The sequence below is a fragment of the Erinaceus europaeus genome, chromosome 2, assembly GCF_950295315.1.
Source record: "Erinaceus europaeus chromosome 2, mEriEur2.1, whole genome shotgun sequence".
NCBI lineage: Eukaryota > Metazoa > Chordata > Mammalia > Eulipotyphla > Erinaceidae > Erinaceus > Erinaceus europaeus.
Window position 1 is genome coordinate 185,603,256 of NC_080163.1, and position 19,349 is coordinate 185,622,604.

The 19,349-nt window shown below is 39.7% G+C and overlaps 1 protein-coding gene across 18 annotated transcripts in view; it reads right to left on the bottom strand.

Moving 5' to 3' along the window:
* The window catches only part of LOC132536803 (zinc finger protein 569), an 82,014-nt gene that overhangs the window by 7,435 nt on the left and 55,230 nt on the right, over positions 1-19,349 (bottom strand). For 15 of the 18 annotated variants that reach the window (XM_060185798.1, XM_060185791.1, XM_060185795.1 and 12 more), the window contains 3 exons: positions 14,499-14,556; positions 4,704-4,830; positions 2,179-2,274 (listed from right to left, as the gene is read on the bottom strand). The exons of 1 other annotated variant lie outside the window; for it this stretch is intronic. In XM_060185798.1, coding sequence (XP_060041781.1) covers positions 2,179-2,274; positions 4,704-4,830; positions 14,499-14,513 — 238 coding nt within the window. In that variant the 5' untranslated portion in view covers positions 14,514-14,556. The remainder of the gene's footprint in view (positions 1-2,178; positions 2,275-4,703; positions 4,831-14,498; positions 14,557-19,349) is intronic. 2 more of the 18 variants (XM_060185807.1, XM_060185808.1) reach the window with 1 other exon arrangement.

The window sequence follows — 19,349 nt, forward strand, 5'->3', positions numbered from 1 at the left end:
CAAATATGGATTCTATTATTTTTTAAATATTTATTTAACTTGATAGGGCAGAGAGAAACTGTTAGGGGGGAGATAGAGATAGAGATAGAGAGAGAGAGACCTGCAGCACTGCTTCACCAGCTGTGAAACTTATCCCCTACAGGTGAGGATCAAGGGCTTGAACCTGGGTTTTTGTGTATGGTAATATGTGCACTTAACTGAGTGCACCACTGATTGGCCCCAAATGTAGATTTTAAACCTGTGAAAATATGCTGTCTGTCTACAGCCATATCATCCTGAACATGCCTGATCTTGTCTGAAAATATGCTTGCCTTTGCTATTAAAGAAAATAATATGAATTCAACCTACAATAAAGTTATTTTCACCTATCAAAATGGCAAAAACTTTAATCAAGCATGAGGTCCAAAGCTCAGTGTCCAGCATCACATGTGGCAGTGTTCTGTTTTTTTCTCATGTTAATAAATCATTTAAAGAAAGTCAGGGCAGTAGTAGATAGCATAATAATTATGCAAACAGACTCTCAGCCTGAGGCTCCAAAGCCACAGGTTCAATCCCCCACACCACCATAAGCCAGAGCTGAGCAGTGCACTGGTTAAAAAAAAAAAAAAAAAAAAAAGTCATATATCTGTGTGGTCTAGGAGATGGCTCAGTGGATAATGCACTCAAGCATAAGGCCTTGTTCAAGCCCCAGCAGTACACGTATCAGGGTGATGTTTTTTCTCTCTCCTCCTATCTTTCTCATTAATAAACAAAATCTTAATAAAAAAAAGAAAGTTACATATCTGTGTATATACACACGTAATGGATCTGTACACATATGACAAAGTAGCAAAACATGGGAAGAGGAAAGTGGCAGTGAATTCAAAGCTTTTACTGAAATAAAAGGCTATAGCTATTTCTGAAGTGTCAATACAATAACAAAACTTTAAAATATATGTGGGCAGGGAAATAGTTCTGCAGGGAGAGCACAGAATCTGTTGCACCTGGCATAGTGTACATCAGAGTGGTGCTCTGACCTTTGTATCTGTTTGTATCCATCATGAAATAAATAAAATAGAGACTTTTTAAAAATTGAGTACAGGGCTTGCAAGACAGCTCAGCTCACCTGGGAGGCTATCTACTTTGTCATGTGTGTGACCCAAGTGAAAATCTACGCACCCACCACACTAGGGAATGCTTTGGTAAAGTGCTATCTCTTCCTCTGTCTCTCTGTTTCAAAAAGTTAACCCAGAGTGGTAAAGCCCAAGTGACTAAAAAAAGAAAAAAAAATTAAGTACAAAATATGATGCTAAAACATTCAAAATGGATAGAAAAAGAGAAATAAGTAAAGGCGCATAAATTTTAAAACAATTTTTTTTTGTCACCATGGTTATTGCTGAGGCTTGATGCCAGCATGACAAATCCAGCATTCCTGGTGGTTATTTTTATTTTTTGGATAGAGACTCAGAGAAATCAAGAGGGGAGGATGAGATAGACAGAAGGAAAAGACAGACATCTTCAGACCTGCTTCACTGCTCATGAAGCTTCCCCTCTGCTGGTGGAAACTGGGAGCTGGGCTTAAAACTGGCTCTTTGTGCAATGGCAATGTGTGCACTCTACCCAGTGTGTTCACTTGTAAACAGGTTACATTTGAATTATGTGAACTTATGAATGTAAAATAAAAAAGAAAGAGAAACTGAACACACTAATAAATAGAAAAACAAAACAAAATTAAATAGGAAGTAGGTATGTTTATATATAGTACAAAAGTAAAATATGACCCTTAAAGTTCTTTAGGAAAGAAGAAATGACATGTAGGTCATTTCATCAACAACTTACACCAATTGTCACTACAAAAAAAAAAATCTGTAATTTTTAGGGAAATACTTTTCAAGAACATTTCATAACAATCCACTACTTATGGGTTTGTCTTCCCATCCTCTCTCTCGATTTCTCTCTGCCCTGTCCAACAAGAACAGCTATAACAACAATAACAACCACAACAAGGACAACAAAATGGGGGAAAAAAAGCCTCCAGAAGCAGTGGATTAGTAATGCTGGCACGAGCCCCAGGAATAACCCTGGAGGCAAAAAAAAAAAAAAAAGAAGAAGAAGAAAGAAAAAACAATCCACTATTTATGGATTAACCATTAAAAAGTCCCTGGCTCCCATTTACTTGCCTGGTTCCCTCCAACTAACCTGGACAGTGTCTCCTTAGTACTTCTTCTTCTACCACCCATGGCTCTTCTTCTTGCTCCAACTTGAATATCACATCAGGTTTGGTGAATGGATAGCCTGTCAAGGGGAAGTGGCATAGATCTGAGCATCAATAACTAAGGACAAAGAATCAATCAAGAATTGAGGATGGAGGGCCTATGAGTTCATGCAGTGGCTAGAGTGTTAAGACTTAAAAACCTGAGGTCTAAAGTTTAATCCCTCCACACCAAAAAAAATTACAAAAAAGTTCCTTCTCCCTCTCTGTCATTAAAACAATAATAATTGACACTTGTAGCTGGTAAAATGGTTCAGCATAGAACAGAGATAGGGCAGATGTACATATGTATCCATAAATTAGGGCAAAATATATACCTTAAAGCAAAAGTGCACAATAGTTTGCAATGAGTCAATAAATGAAGCAAGCAAGTAGAAAGACCTAAAAAGACACCATAAAGTACCTAATGAAATAGTTTCTACTTAGACCTAGATACCCTCCTCACCTACTTCCTGTTACACTTCCCTCAGTCACTCCAAAACTAACCTTATCAAAGTATGGACTACAAAAGCTGAATAAGGGCAAGAAACTGGCATACTTTTAACGATGACTCTTTAGTCACTATCAGGCCATCCCATCAGCTGGGGCCCTAGTCAGGCAGTTCTGAGATTCCCAAACAGACATGATAAGCCTAGACCTGGAATAGATCCCTCTCTCCATTATCACTGGTCATCTCCATCAGAAAAAACATAATGGATCCCCTTGGGGCCCCCCATAGGACCTTGCCCTCAATGTGGATCAACAATGGTAGAGAATGTTCCATCCTCCAAAGGGGGATTGGATAACATACTCTATCTACCACCTGAAGAAGATGAGTCCTGAAATTGGTGCAACTCAGAATGGTCCTGCTCATGACCACAGAATGTGAGCTCAGATCTACAGGGATGCAGAGGTAACATAGGCCCCTAAGCTGAATATGGCCCCCTGACCAGATCAAATCGATAGGGTTTACAGTCAACAACATCTATACAGCTTTCCCATATTTGGGAGCTACTCTCTTCCCTGATCCAGCTTTCTAGCCCTTTTTCCAGCTATGACATCATCTCCCTAGACAGTCACTTGGGTCCACCTGCATATGAGATGTCAGGCTCAGAAAAAAACTAATAAAATCATGGGCCCTTTGCAATATACCTAAAATAGACCTACTAGCTATTTCCAAAACAGAAACCCCAAATATACACTTGCAATATTCCAGCCTTTAGGTTCATGATTAGTCAATAATTTGTTCAGCTCTTTATGTTAACTCTTTTTTCAGCCACAAGGTTTCATATGATACCATGATGCCAACCAGACTTCCCTGAGCAGATGACCCCACCAATGTGTCCTGGAGCCCCACTTCCCCAGAGCCCTGCCCCACTAGGGAAAGAGAGAGACAGGCTGGGAATATGGATTGACCTGCCAATGCCCTTGTTCAGCAGGGAAGCAATTACAGAAGCCAGACCTTCCACCTTCTGCATCCCACAATGACCTTGGGTCCATACTCCCAGAGGGATAAAGAATAGGGAAGTTATCAGGGGAGGGGATGGGATACGGAGTTCTGGTGGTAGGAATTGTATCCCTCGTATCCTCCTATGGTCTTGTCAGTTTCCATATGATAAATACATTAAAAAGAAGAAGAAGAACATAGGTCATGCATGGGTCCTGAGTTTAATGCCCAGCACTATATACACCAGAGTGGTGATCTGAGTCCTTTCTCCCTCCCTCCCTCTCTCTCTCTGTATGTGCGTGGGTGTGAGTATGAGTGTGTGTGTGTGTATGTGTAACTTCTTTTTCTTTCTTTTCTTTTTAGGAGAGAATCAGTCATCACACTGGTACATGTGCTACTGGGACTTGAACATAGAACCTTGTGCTAGAGAGTCCAATACTTTATCAACTGTTCCACCTCCCAGACCACTCTTTTCTCTTTTTTAAGACAGAGTTAGATAGAGGGAGAATGAAAGAGCCCTTAACACTGAAACTTCAATGCGACAGGGACTAGGCTCAAACCCAGGTCACACACAGGGCAAAATAGCACATTATTCATGCTTGTGAGTCCAACATTATCTACTGTACTACCTCTTGGGTGGGAAAAAATTAAGCTTTCTTTTAATTTTTTTTTATTATCTCTTGGATAGAGAGAGTCAGAAATTGAGAGGAAAAGGGGAGATAGAGAGGAAGAGAGACAAAGACACCTGCAGCACTGCTTCACCACTGCCAAAGCTTTTGCCTTACAGGTGGGGACGGGGGCTTCAACCCAGGTCTGTGTGCATTATAACATGCACTCAATCAGGTGCACCAACACCTGGCCCCCAGAAATTGGGCTTTCTAAAGGACAAAATCAGGGTAGGTAAAAGGACCTAAAGGTCATACTCATACATTTAAAGGTTTTGTATGTTGCAGAAACAAATTTCTGGGGAAAGGAGGGAGAGGTACTTTACTGCCAAAATTGAGTTATTCCAGAAACTAGCCTTACCCACTGTGATTAAGTTATTATAGTTTTCTAGCATCACATTCCGGTAAAGGTTTCTTTGAGAGGGATCTAGTTGTTGCCATTCTTCCTGGGTGAAGTCAACAGCCACATCTTTGAATGTCACTGCTTCCTGTAACAACAGAGGCCTACGTAAATCTTACTGGCCAGAGAGTGGGATGATATATGAAAGTGTTGACAGGAAACAAGTACAACTAAGAATATCACATTCAACTTCAGAAATAGAGACAATTTCCAAGTAAAAGCTGAAGGAATTGTTCACGTCTAGATCCATGTTACAAAAAATGATAAAGGAATTCTCAAGCTAAAATAAAAGAACACTGAATATGGGACCCAAGAGATAGCTCATCTGGAAAAGTACACACTTTATCATGTGCAAGGACCTGGTCCAAGAGCCTGGTTACTAGATGGGAGTATCATGCAATGGGAAAGCTTCATAAGAGGTGGAGCAATGCTGTGGTGTCTCTTCTGTTTCTCAATCTCTAAAGAAAAAAAAAGTCTGTTAAGAGTGGTGGAATCATGTAGGAGCCTCAGCAACAACAACATCAACAAAAAACCTCAGCAGCAAACAACCCCCCTGTAATTATATGTATGTTTCTATTTTTCTAGAGAACACTAACTGATATAAATAGAGATAAATTTATTTATTTATTTATTGGATAGGATAAGAGAGAAATTAAGGGGGGGGAGAGAAGCGAAACGGACAGAGAAGAAAATATGCAGCACTGCTTCATCACTTTTGAAATTTCTTCCTCTCTGCAGGTGGGGACTGGGGGCTTGAACCCTGGTCTTTGCAGCAGGCAAGAATTTTATACATTGCCAAAAGGAACAGATAAGGACACAGTGAAGTAGAAGAACATTCCTTGTTTCTGCATTGGAAGAATAAACATGATTAAAATAGCCATTCTACCAAAATACCAAAATCAATATAAATGTCAATGTAATGCCTATCAAAATTCCAGTAACATTTTTTCAAGAGACCCACACTACTAGGGAAAGAGAGACGCAGACTGGGAGTATGGATCGACCAGTCAACACCCATGTTCAGCAGGGAAGCAATTATAGAAGCCAGACCTTCCTCCTTCTGCAACCCACAACGACCCTGGGTCCATGCTACCAGAGGGATAGAGAATGGGAATGCTATTGGGGAGGGGATGGGATATGGAGATTGGGTGGCGGGAATTTTGTGGAGTTGTAACCCTCCTATCCTATGGTTTTGTTAATGTCTCCTTTCTTAAAAAAAAAAAAAAAAAAAAAAAAAGAATCCTCAAAAAAAAAAAAAAGAAAATTGAACAACTTATCCTAAAATTTGTGTGGAGCCACAAAATGCCACAAATTGCCAAAGAACTTCTGAGAAAAAAAGAAAAAATATGGAGATATCACACTCTCCAACTTCAGTTTATACTACAAAGAGACAGTAATCAAAATAGCATGGTGCTGGAATAAAAGTGGATACTTGGATCAATGGAGCAGAATCGAAAGCCCAGAAACGATCCCACACATATACAACCAACTACTACATGACAAAGGGGCCAAAGCCATTCAATGGGATAAAGAAGGTCTCTTTTAACAGATGGTGCTGGGAAAATTGGACAGTCACATGTAGACAAGTGAAACTAAACCATGACCTAGGACCATACGCAAAGGATAAATTTAAATGGATTAGATATCTAAATATTAGACAAGAAACACTAAAAGTTATAGAAGAAAATATTGGTGAAACTTTGCAGAACCTTCACATTAAAGATGAATTTGGAGACCCAACCCCCTGGGCATGGGAAATGAAAGCAAGAGTAAATCTATGCCATCACATGAAACTAAAACGCTTCTACACATCAAAAGGAAACTAAACAAGGATAACCAGGCAGCCCAGTAAATGGGAGAAGATAGCTGCGCATCACACATCAGACAAGTGACTGATATGAAACATCTATACAGAATTGGTACAGATTTACAAAAGAAGCAAAAGTAACCCAATAAAAAGGTGGGCCAAAGAACTAAACAGTTTTCTAAAGAGGAGATATACTTGGGCTGGGTAGTAGTGCAATGGTTAAGTACCTATGGCACAAAACAAAGTGCAAGGAGCGGCTTAAGGATCCTGTTTAAAGCCTCCAGCTCTTCACCTGCAGGAGGGTGGCTTCACAAGCAGTGAAGCAGGTCGGCAGATGTTTTTCTTTCTCACCCCCTCTCTGTCTTCCCTTTATCTCTTGATTTCTCTCTGTCTGATCCAATAGCAAAAACAAAATGGGAAAAAATGGCCTCTAAGAGCAGTGGATTTGTAGTGCTGGCACCGAGTCCCAGCGATAATCCTAGAGGCAAAAAAAAAAGAGAGAGAGAGAGATACATGGCCCAGGGACACATAAAGAAATGCTATACTTCACTTATAATTAGAGAAATGCAAGTTAAAACTACACTGAAAAACCATCTCACACCCGAGAGAATGAGAGAATGGCCTACATCAATAAATCAGGAAACGACAGGTGTTAGAGAGGTTGTGGAGAAAAAGGAATTCTACCACATTGCTGGTGTGGATGCAAACTGGTACAGTCTCTTTGCAAGACTGCATGGATAGTCCTTAAACAAATAAAAATGTAATTTATGTGGAACTGGGTGGTAGCACAGCGGGTTAAGCACACCTGGTGCAAAGCGCAAGGAGTGGCGTAAGAATTCCAGTTTGAGCCCCCAGCTCCCCACCCGCAGGGGAGTTGCTTCACAAGTGGTGAAGCAGGTCTGCAGGTGTCTATCTTTCTCTCCCCCTCTGTGTCTTCCCCTCCTCTCTCCTCTCTGTCCTATCCAACAACAATGATATCAATAACAACAACAATATAATAACTACAACAATAAAACAAGGGCATCAAAAGAGAGTAAATAAATAAATATTTTTTAAATGTACCTTATGACCCAGCAATACCACCCTTAGGCATTTATCCAGAGGACACTGAATCACTAACTAGAAGGGACACATGCACCCCTAGGGGTATGTTCATAGCTACACTATTCACAATAGACAGAGTGGAAGCAGCCTAAATGCCCATCAACAAATGACTGGTTAAAGAAATATGGGAGGGTGGGGGTAGATAGCATAATGGTAACACAAAGAAACTCTCATGCCTGAGACTCCAAGACCCAGGTTCAATCCCCCACACCACCATAAGCCAGAGCTGAGCAGTACTGTTAAAGAAAAAACAAAAAACAAAACAAAAAAAAAAAAGAAAGAAAAAATATGGGATATATATTCCATGGAATCTTACTCTATGATCAAAAAAGATAATATTGTGCCCTTTGGGAAAAAATGGATGAAACTAGAGGTGATTATGCTTAGTGAAAAAAGAGATGAAAGACAACTACTAGATAGTTTCACTCATACATGGAATCTAAAGATCTGATTTACATGAACATGAACTTGCAAAAAAGAAAAATCCAAACAAAACAGAAGCATGTAAACTAAGACTTATGAGAACTATGGTGGTTATCTTTGGGCACCAGGGGGACACTAGGGACAGAGGGACACTAGGGACAGGGGGACACTAAGGACAGAGGGACACTAGGGACAGGGGGACACTAGGGACAGGGGGATACTAGGGACAGGGGGACACTAGGGACAGAGGGACACTAGGGACAGAGGGACACTAGGGACAGGGGATACAGAACTTTGGCAGTGAGTGTGGTGTGGAAGTATAAATTCTTACCTTACAATCTTCTAACAAACTATCAATAACAAATTAAAAGCATAATAATAATAATAAAGATTACTGGCTCTTGGGATGGGTAATAGCACAACCAGTACAGCATGCATGCTACAGTGTGCAAGGACCCAGGTTCAAACCCCTGGCCTCCACCTGCAGGGGGGGAAGCTTCCCAAGTGGTGAGACAGGGTCTCTTTCTCTGTTCTTCCTTCCCTCTCAATAACTCTCTGTCTCTGAGAAAGACAACATAATTGTTATGCACAAAGACTTTCAAGCACCAATGACCTCAGGTTCAGTCCCTAGTACCCCCCTAAGCCAGAGCTGAGTAGTGCTCTGGTAAAAGTAAATAAATACTACTGGCTCCAAAGTCAAACTGTCTGGGGCTGAATTCTGATTCTACTACATCATTTACCTATGATCTTGAGCAATTCAAAAAAATTTTTTTAATTTTCCCTTTTGTTGCCCTTGTTTTGTTTTGTTTTTTCTTTCAAGATTTTATTTATTAATGAGAAAGATAGGAGGAGAGAGAAAGAACCAGACATCACTCTGGTACATGTGCTGCCAGTGATCCAATTCATGACTTCATGCTTGAGAGTTCAGTGCCTTAGTCACTGTGCCATCTCCCGGACCACACCCTTGCTGTTTGTTTAAAAAAGAAAAACACATTTATTTATTTATTCTCTTTTGTTGCCCTTGTTTTATTGTTGTAGTTATTACTGTTGTTGTTGATGTCGTTGTTGTTGGATAGGACAGAGAAAAATGGAGAAAGGAGGGGAAGACAGAGAGGGAGAGAAAGACACCTGCAGACCTGTTCCACCGCCTGTGAAGCGACTCCCCTGCAGGTATGGAGCCAGGGGCTCAGACCGAGATCCTTTCCCGGGGGTCCTTGCGCTTCACGCCACATACGCTTAACCCGCTGCGCGACCGCCAACTCCCAATTTTTTAAAATTTGTGCTTATTTTTCCACTCACAAAAAAAAAAAAAAGAAAAACAGACTCCTTCTACAGATTAATCCATGAAAATTAATCTTAATTTTCATATTTATTAATTTTTAGCATCCCTGGAGCCTCATGCATGCACTGTTCCAAGTTGACTTTTTCACTCAGAGATTGATTCAGATAGAGAGGGAAAGCCTTCACCCTCATCGCCCCTGTAGTGCTCCCTACATAATGTGCCAAGCACATGGCAAGGTAAGTACCCTACTCAGTGAGTTACTGTATTTTTCTGGCCCCCAAAACTTAAAAATATTACTTCAGAAGGGGCCAGGTGGTGGCGCACCTGGTTGAGCGCACATGTTCCCGTGTGCAAGGACCCAGGTTTGAGCCCCTGGTCCCCACCTGCAGGGGGAAAGCTTCACAAGTGGTGAAGCAGTGCTGCAGTTGTCTGTCTGTCTATCTCCCTCTCTATCACCTTTTTCCCTCTCAATTTCTGACTGTCTATATCCAACAAATAAAGATTTAAAAATATATATTACTTCAGGGCTGGTGAAAGAGCATAAATGTTATGCAGAGGAATTTTATACCTGAGGATCTGCCAGGTTTAATCCCCAGCCTCATCATAAGGCAGAGCTGTGGAATGGATTGGTCTCTGTCTCTCTTCCCCTGTATCCTTTTTTTTTCTTTAATATTTATTTTATTTATTTATTCCCTTTTGTGGCCCTTGTTGTTTTATTGTTGTAGTTATTATTGTTGTCATCGTTGTTGCATAGGACAGAGAGAAATGGAGAGGGGGAAGACAGAGAGGCGGAGAGAAAGATAGACACCTGCAGACCTGCTTCACCACTTGTGAAGCGACTCCCCTGCAGGTGAGCCCCTGTATCCTTCTCTCATTGAAAAAATAATAATTTGATGATTTCATATAGGAGAGAGAAGAAATGGGGGGGGGAGAGAAAGAGAGGTGTCAGAGTACCATCCTGGCATGTGTAGCAGCAAATGAGGCTCAATGATCAAATCAAGAGCCTCAGGCATGCAAGTCCTATGTTATATCAGCTGAGCATTTCCCCAATCATGTAAAACTTTAACAAAATCTATATTAATTTTTATTACTACTTTTAATAGTTTTTGTCATTACAATGGGTTCTGAGACAACTTTTTCATATGGGGGGGGGGGAACCCCACTGTGTTAAAGCCTCCTTTTATGTTGTAGGGGCCAGGCCTGAACATGGGTCTCATGCTTAGCAAAGCAGGTATACATACAAGTACGCTGTTTTGCTAGACTTGTAATTTTTAGTGGTATTTATTCCATTTTATTTTTGGGTTATGAATTTCTTTTTCATGTCCTATGAATAGTTTTCTATTGGACTTACTTATTTACTTATTTTTGGATAGTGAAAGAAAAATCAAGAGGAAAGGGAGACATGTAGAGGGAGAAAGAGAAAAACCTGCAGTACTGCTTCACTACTTGTGAAATATCCTGGGAGTCTGGCGGTAGTGCAGTAGGTTAAGCGCAGGTAACACAAAGCGCAAGGACCAGCCTAAGGTCACGGTTGGAGCCTCCCGACTCCCCACCTGTAGGGGAGTCGCTTCACAGGCCGTGAAGCAGGTCTGCAGATGTCGCTCTTTCCCTCCCCCTCTCTGTCTTCCCCATCTTTCTCCATTTCTCTCTGTCCTAACAATGACGACATCAATCACAACAACTATAATAACTACAACAAGAAAACAACAAGGGCAACAAAAGGGAATAAATAAATAAAATAAATATTTAAAAAAAAGAGGGGGTCGGGTGGTGGCGCAGTGGGTTAGGCGCATGTGGCGCAAAGCGCAAGGACCGGTATAAGAATCCTGGTTCGAGCCCCTGGCTCCCTACCTGCAGGGGAGTCACTTCACAGGTGGTGAAGCAGGTCTGCAGGTGTCTATCTTTCTCTCCCCCTCTCTGTCTTCCCCTCTTCTCTCCATTTCTCTCTGTCCTATCCAACAACGAACAACAACAACAATGGCAACAATAATAACCACAAGGAGGCTACAACAATAAGGGCAACAAAAGGGGGGGGAATGGCCTCCAGGAGCGGTGGATTCATGGTGCAGGCACCCTGGAGGAAAAAAAAATAAAGAAGGAAAAAAAAAAAGAAATATCCTCTCATAGGCTGGTTCTGGGGGATTGAACCTGGGTATTGTATATGATAATGTGTGACCTTTACTAGGTCCACCACTGCCTAGCCCCCCTACTACATTTTAATTTGACTTGTGGATATTTACTTAAATACTATATTGGCTTGCTGTTTGTATTACTAAAATTGCTTCTAAGTTTTACCAGTTTATATGTAGTGACTGTATAAAAAATTGTTATTGTTGTTATTACTGTTAAGACACAGAAAGTCAGAGGCAGAGAGAGTGAAAGAAACCATAGCACTGAAGGTTCCTCCCATGTGTTGGGGGATGGGCTTGAACTTGGATCACACACATGACAAAGCAGCACACTAAGTGAGCTATTTCCAAATACTAGGTATATAATTTTTGTGTACTCAAATGAATTTGACATGCCAAAAAGACAAGCAAATCAGTGTAGAAAATAATGCAATATAGTTATCTTAGATAACTGGAATCCTCACATACTGCTAAGAGTATATTTGGATAACCACTTCAGAAAAATATATGGAATTATCAAGGAAAACATTTTGTTTGTGTTTACACTATGACTCAATTCTACCTTTGCTTTATATACAAATAGGTATACAACAAAAGCTATCTACAAGGAACTTCATAAAAATACAATATGTAATTGTTACACTTGCCCCAAATAAAACTACCTAGATGTCAATCAATAATAGAATGGATAAATAAAATTGTGATTTATTTACATAATTGAATATATAGTAATAAGGTTAAACTACAATTACGTGCAACAATTAAATAGAAATCTGACCAATATAATATTACACAAAATAAGTCAGACATAAAGCACATAGATATGATACAATTAAACATGGGCAGTAATTATGTTAGAAGATTCAAGTGGTTAACTTTAGGGATGGGGAAATAACTTTGTAAGGCACTGAGAGAATCTAGTGGATATTAGAGTAATCTTTTCTGAAAATAAGTAATCTTTTCTGAAAATAAATTAGAGTAATCGTTTCTGAAAATAAGGCATGAAAAGTCTAAGGAAAATAAATATACTTGATGAGGTAGTAGGCATCACTTTCTTCTAAGAGAAAATCAAAGAGGAAACAATAAGCTCTGGGTTCAAGTCTTTAAAACTAAAAATATCCATAAGGAACACATATACCAGATATTGTTCTACAAGCTGGATATATAGCAGTAAACCAAACAAAACATTCTTTGTTCTCCTTTAAGTGGACTAAAATTATAAGAATTTATTAAAAATTAATACTGGTCTTATGTAGGGTTATTTGAAAGACAAAAATTCAATCTATTTCTTCAGATATTCTAGTTTTATTAGTTTAAAAAATTTTTTTATTATCTTTATTTATTGGAGAGAGACAGTCAGAAATCGAGAGGAAGGGGGAGACAGAGAGGGAGAGAGACAGCAAGACACCTGCAGCCCTGCTTCACCACTCACAAAGCTTTCCTCCTGTACTGGGGACCAGGGGCTCAAACCTGGGTCCTTGCACATTGCAACATGTGCGCTGAACCAGGTGTGCCACCACCTGGCCCGTTTTATTTGTTTTTAAAGATTTATGAGTGTGAGAAAGGGAGAAGACCAGAGACCCACCCTGGCCTACATGATACGGGGATCAAACCTAGGACCTTATACCTGAAACACTCAATCTGCTGTGCCATCTTCCAGGCCACTTATTCTAGTTTTTTCTTTGCTTGTCTTAAAGGTTTATTGTTATTATTATTTATTTATTGGATAGAGACAGAGAGAAATTGAGAAGGGAGACACAGGGAGAAACATATAAATGGAACCATGTAGTATGTACTCTGATTTCCTTTTTTTTTTTTTTTTGCCTCCAGTCACTAGGTGACAGCTCTACAAATCCACTGCTCCTGGTGTCCATTTTTTCCTTTTTTTTTTTCTTCTCCATTTTTAAATTTTTAAAAATATTTTATTTATTTATTTACTAGCTAGAGACAGAAAAATTGAGAGGGGAGAAGGAAGATAGACATTCTTCCCCATTTTTATTAGACAGGACAAAGGTAAATTGAGAGAGGATGGGGAGAAAGAGGGAGAAAAAGAAGCAAATCCCCTGGATGTGGGGAGTTAGGCCTCGAACCTAGGTACCTGCACTTGGTAATATGTGTGTTTAACTGGGTGGATCACTGCCTGACCCCTGTACTCTGATTTCTGACATCTGTCATTCCATATAATTGTGAAATTATCTATGCTGTTGTAACACTGTGCTTTTTTTTTTAAAAAAAAAATTGTTGCTGTGTGGTTTACCACACGAAATGAATACTGTATAAAACTTAATCCATTTTTCTGTTATCATCTTCCCAGTGTTAGACTATTTTAACATCTGTTCATCTGATCAAAATAAATTACTAAAGTGTTTTCATGGATACAGATGCCAATAAAAAGTTTACTTCTTTGAAGAAAGGTTTGTTTTCAACTGAATGTACAATGAAAATTATATCATGAACTTTTTGTTCTGGTTTGCTTTACTCAAAAATAAACTGAATTTGAGATCCAACTTTAATCTCTGAATGAACACATTTCTGAACAGGCATATTTTAACTCTTTCTTGAGTTTAATCTGCCAAGTCTATTTCCTCTGTAAATGTTTTATCCATCTAGGTCTTCCAATTTATTGCATGGCCTACTGCAGTTCCCTTAAAATATACACTAGAAAGAGAGTTGGGTGGTAGCGCAGTGGGGTAAGCACAGGTGGCGAAAAGTGCAAGGACCGGCATAAGGATCCCAGTTCAAGCCCCCAGGTCCCCACCTGCAGGGGAGTAGCTTCACAGGCGGTAAAGCAGGTCTGCAGGTGTCTATCTTTCTCTCCCCAGCTCTGTCTTCCCCTCCTCTCTCCACTTCTCTCTGTCCTATCTAACAACAACAACATTAATAGCAACAACAGTAATAACTACAACAACAATAAAAAACAATAAGGGCAACACAAGAGAAAATAAATATAAAAAAATTTTTTAAAAATACACTAGAATAAGGTAGGGGAATATATGTCATTTAAATTTTACCTGGGGCTCACTCATTTCCTCTTCTGTCTGTGAATGCACAGGGTTTGAGGATGCAAAACTGGAAAAGAAAATAAAAGCTATTAGATTAAGCTTTATAGTTTCAGAGTTGACAAGGTAAGATTTTTTGGTCTGAGTGGCAGATGCTCTGAGATGAAGAATGGAAAATCATTTGAAAGTATCACAATAAGACAGTTTTACTCCCACTGTTGCTCCTTAAGGCCTATGACCTTCAAAAATTAACAAATATTGCTAACTACCAGGCATAAGAGAAAGTATAGCCAGAATGGCAAGTTTAAAAGGTAAAATAGCACTGAGATGGTCAGATGAGACAACTAAACATAGTGTTCTGGTATGGAATCTTTGAAGAAAGGCTAAGAATATTATGGAGGTGGTTATAGGAATCAGTGGTGTGACTGTGTTGAATTTAGGCAAAGAAAGGGTTGGGCAGGGGTAGATAGCATAATGGTTATGCAAAGACACTCTCAGGCCTGAGACTCCGAAGTCCCATGTGGAATCTTCCGCACCACCATTAGCCAGAGCTGAGCAGTGCTCTGGAAAAGAAAGAAAGAAAGAGAGAAAGAAAAAAAGAAAGGAAGAAAGAAAGAGAGAAAGAAAGAAGAAAGGTGGATAGGAATACGTGTCTATATGTGAAAGACGACCCATGAACTTATTAATAGTTTTGTATCAAGGGATAACTACTTCACATACAGCAGGAAGACATACAGCTTCATGAAAGCACATAAACATGACATCAAGGAAATGATAAAACATCTAAGGAACTTTGGTGTACTGAAAAATATTTAAGTAAATACTAAATGGTAGCTTTATGTCAGTCAAGGAAGAAGTTTGTGAAAGTGATATGTATAAGAGATATTGGTGGTGCTAAGAGTTGTTTTTTAATGCAATACTGGAGCTAAAACTAAGGATCTCAAGTGTGCTATACTGCTGAGCCATCTCCCTGGCCCATTTTTTTTTTTTAATGAGAGAAAGATATATGTACATCCCACCTGCAGGGGAGTCGCTTCACAAACGGTGAAGCAGGTCAGCAGGTGTCTATCTTTTTCTCCCCCTCTCCCCTATCTTCCCCATCTCTCTTCATTTCTCTCTGTCCTATCCAACAATGACGACAACAATAATAACTACAACAATAAAACAAGGACAACAAAAGGGAATAAGTAAATAAATAAATATTTTTAAAAAATTAAATAAAAGAAGAAAGATATATGTACATAAGTCGAAAAATGACAGAATACACACGTCATCTAGAAAACTGCAATCAATACAAGTAGTCACAGCTAAGAACTGAATATTTTAGGGTGGGAAGATAGCATAATGGTTATGCAAATGATTACCTTGCCTGAAGCTCTATTAAAAAAAAAAAAGCTGGTCAATCCAGTCATACACCTGGTAGAGCACACAGGTTACCAAGTATGAAGACCTGTGTCCAAGCCACCGTCTACTAAAGAAAAGTTAAAAAAAAAAGGCTGCCAGGAGCAGTGAAGTTATTGTACAGATACTGAGCCTCAGTAAGAACTGTGATGGCAAATAAATACACAATGTTTTCTCTAAGAATAGCAAGAGGGATGGGGATAAAAGAAACAAGCCATAGCTTTTTTTTTTTTTTTTTTTAAACAAGAGCACGACTCAGCCATGGTAGTACTAGAGTTTGAACCCAGGTAACAGCTCTTATTATGTGTTGTAACACTATTTGATTTTTTCAAAAGAACAATTCACACTATTTCCCCTAAAATACAAAAATAAAAAGCAACATTGCAATAGAGTCAAATAATATACAAGTAACAATACAAGCATCTTCCTTTGTACAACTCATTTTTCATTTTTTAACTTGATAGAGGAAAACTCATCTGTTATTTCACTGCTGTGGTTTTCTTGTTGCTGTTGTAGCTGGCTAGTATGAACTAATTTTTGTTATTCACTTTTGAAGTTCTTTTTCTTCTCCTTTCCGCCCCCCCCCAAAGGATCTTCTAAAAGAAACTAGATGTAATGAATTATAGTGGTAAAGAGCAATGATGAGGGGCAGATTTGCAGATTTACTTCCTACACTGTGACGGTGAGAACATCATTTTCTTAGAATCATCGTCAGTCTCAAAGAAATCAGCAGAATGTTATGGCAGCTCCTCATCAGGAGTTCTAACTTAATTACGGTGGCAAAATAACTTCTCTCAAGAATGATGTATGATTGGTCTGGGTCACTGAAGGTGATCTCATTTCCCCATAATCTCTGGAACCTAAGAGTTAACATGTGACAGTATTGGCCAGTAAGAATCTGCCAGGGTCGGCAAAATATCTTACTTAGGTAGTGTGCTGTTTTGCCATGTGAGTGACCCAGGTTTGAGCATGGCCCCCAACACTCTGAAGGAAGAATTGGTGCTGTGACTTCTTCCTTTCTTCCTCTGCTTCTCTATCTCTGAGAAAGTCCAATGTGGAGAGATAGCATACTTGTCATGTAAAAACCTCTCGTACTTGAGGTTCCAAAGTCCCATGTTCAATCCCCTGCACCACCATGAGCCATAGCTGAACAGTTAAAAAAAGACAGAAAGACAGAATGAGAGAGGGAAAGAAACATTATAAGAAACCCATAGCAGAGGAGCCCCAGAGATAAAAAGTCTACTGGGGGGGCTGGTGGTGTAAGGGAATGGAAAATTGTTTCCTGGCTTAAAAAAACGGTAGGCATTAAAGCTATCTTTTTTTTTTTTTTTTTTTAAGTCTCTCCCTCTCTTTCTTTGACAAGGCAGAGAAATTGAGAAGGGAGGTGAAGATGGAGTCCCTGCACTTTGCGCCACTTGTGCTTAACCCGACTCCCCAACAATTCTCTGAAATTCTAAGTAGATAGTTTCAAATGTTCAAAACTCTCCGAGACTCCCATTTCATTCAGAGAAATGAAAAATCATTAAAGTGGCCAGTAAAGTTCAAACTGATCTAGCTATCTTTCCTCTTTCTTCTCTCACTTGCCGCAATTCTCTCTCATTTGCTCTTTTTAAACTTTTTAAATATTTATTTATTTATTCCCTTGTGTTGCCCTTGTTATTTTATTGTTGTAGTTATTATTGTTGTCGTTGTTGGATAGGAGAGAGAGAAATGGAGAGAGGAGGGGATGACGGGGTAAAGATAGACACCTGCAGACCTGCTTCACTGCCTGTGAAGCAACTCCCCTGTAGGCGGGAAGTCGGGCTGGAACTGGGATACTCATGCCAGTCCTTGTGCTTAACCCGCTGCGAGACAGCCTGACTTCCTCATTTGCTCTTTTATTCACACTACTCTCTTCATTGTAACAGGCATATTCCCACCTCAGGGTATTTACACCTGCTGCTTCCCTCCTTCTGGAACCTTCTCTCACTTATATGCATAAGTGGTCCTATACTTCCTTCATACCTTTAGTATTACCTAACACTCCAATATCCATACCTAGTCCTATAAATCCTCCACTATCCCTTTTTTCTCTGTATTTTCCATTATTTAATCTTTAATTGAATTTACCTACCTCATTATCTGAGCCAGAACAGTGTAAGGACCATAATAGCGAGAAACATCTAGAATGACCCCATTTATACAGACACTATTCAGTAACTGGTTAGTGGACGAACAAGTGAATCCTTAATACATGAAGAACTCTGGGGAAAAAAAAGACATTTGAAAAACAGAATACTGCTTTAGAAAAATACTTTAGAAAACATTATAGAGCTCCAAAATAGTTGTCATTGTTTTGGCTTCACTACTCTGGCACGACTTTTCCAGACAGAGAGAAAAATAGTGATAGAGACACCACAGCAATGGAAGCTTCCGCCAATGCAGTTAAGTGCTGGGTTCCAACCTGCATAGTACACATGGTAAAGCATGTGCACTATCCAAGTGAGTTATGTTGTTGGTCCTTCTAGCAGCTTTTAAGTATATGGCTGCAATGTTAGTCAAATTACTACAAAATAAAAATGATTGTAGGGCTGGGGAGACAGCATAATGATTCTGCAAAAGACTCTCATGTCTGAGGCTTGAACGTCTCAGGTTCAACCCCCAGTGCCACCATAAGCCAGAACTGAGCAATGCTCTGGTCTTTTCTTTTTTTAAATGATAAAGAAAGAAATAAAGGTGATTTTACATCTGTGAATCTAACAAAAACGACAAATATTGATTAACATTGCCATCAAGATTACACAGAAAATCTTACACTGTATTATATACAGTAGGGAGCTGGAACCCTACAAAATAACTGGGTAGATTTAAAGAGCCTGAAATAAATACCTACATTTTAACCCATTAGTGCCGCCTTTAGGAATCTGCGTCCCTCCCTCCCCCACCCCCCAATAACAAAACAAAACATTCTGGCATGGGTTAAACAGTCACAGGCAGATATGTTTTAATGGTAAGAACGTGGGAAGGACAGCATTACACACCCGCAAGGATAAATTCATCAAGATGCATACGGAAAATCTTTAATATGACAGCACAGATTTGCAATAGTTTAAGTGGGAAGCCACTGTATCTTGTTAAAAGAAAAAAGCTAGGGGGAGTCAGGCGGTAGCGCAGAGGGGTAAGCGCAGGTGCTGCAAAGCTCAAGGACCAGCGTCAGGATCCCAGTTTGAGCCCCTGCACCTGCAGGGGAGTCGCTTCCCAGGTGGTGAAGCAGGTCTGTAGGTGTCTCTCTCTCCCCCTCTCCGTCGTCTTCCCCTCTCTCCATTTCTCTCTGCCCTATCCAACGACAACAACAATAACTACAACAATAAGACAAGGGCAACAAAAGAGAGTAAGTACCAAAAAAAAAAAAAAAAAAAAAAAAGCACATAGCGGGGCCAGGCGGTGGCACACCTACTACAGTGTGCAAGCAACCGGGTTCGA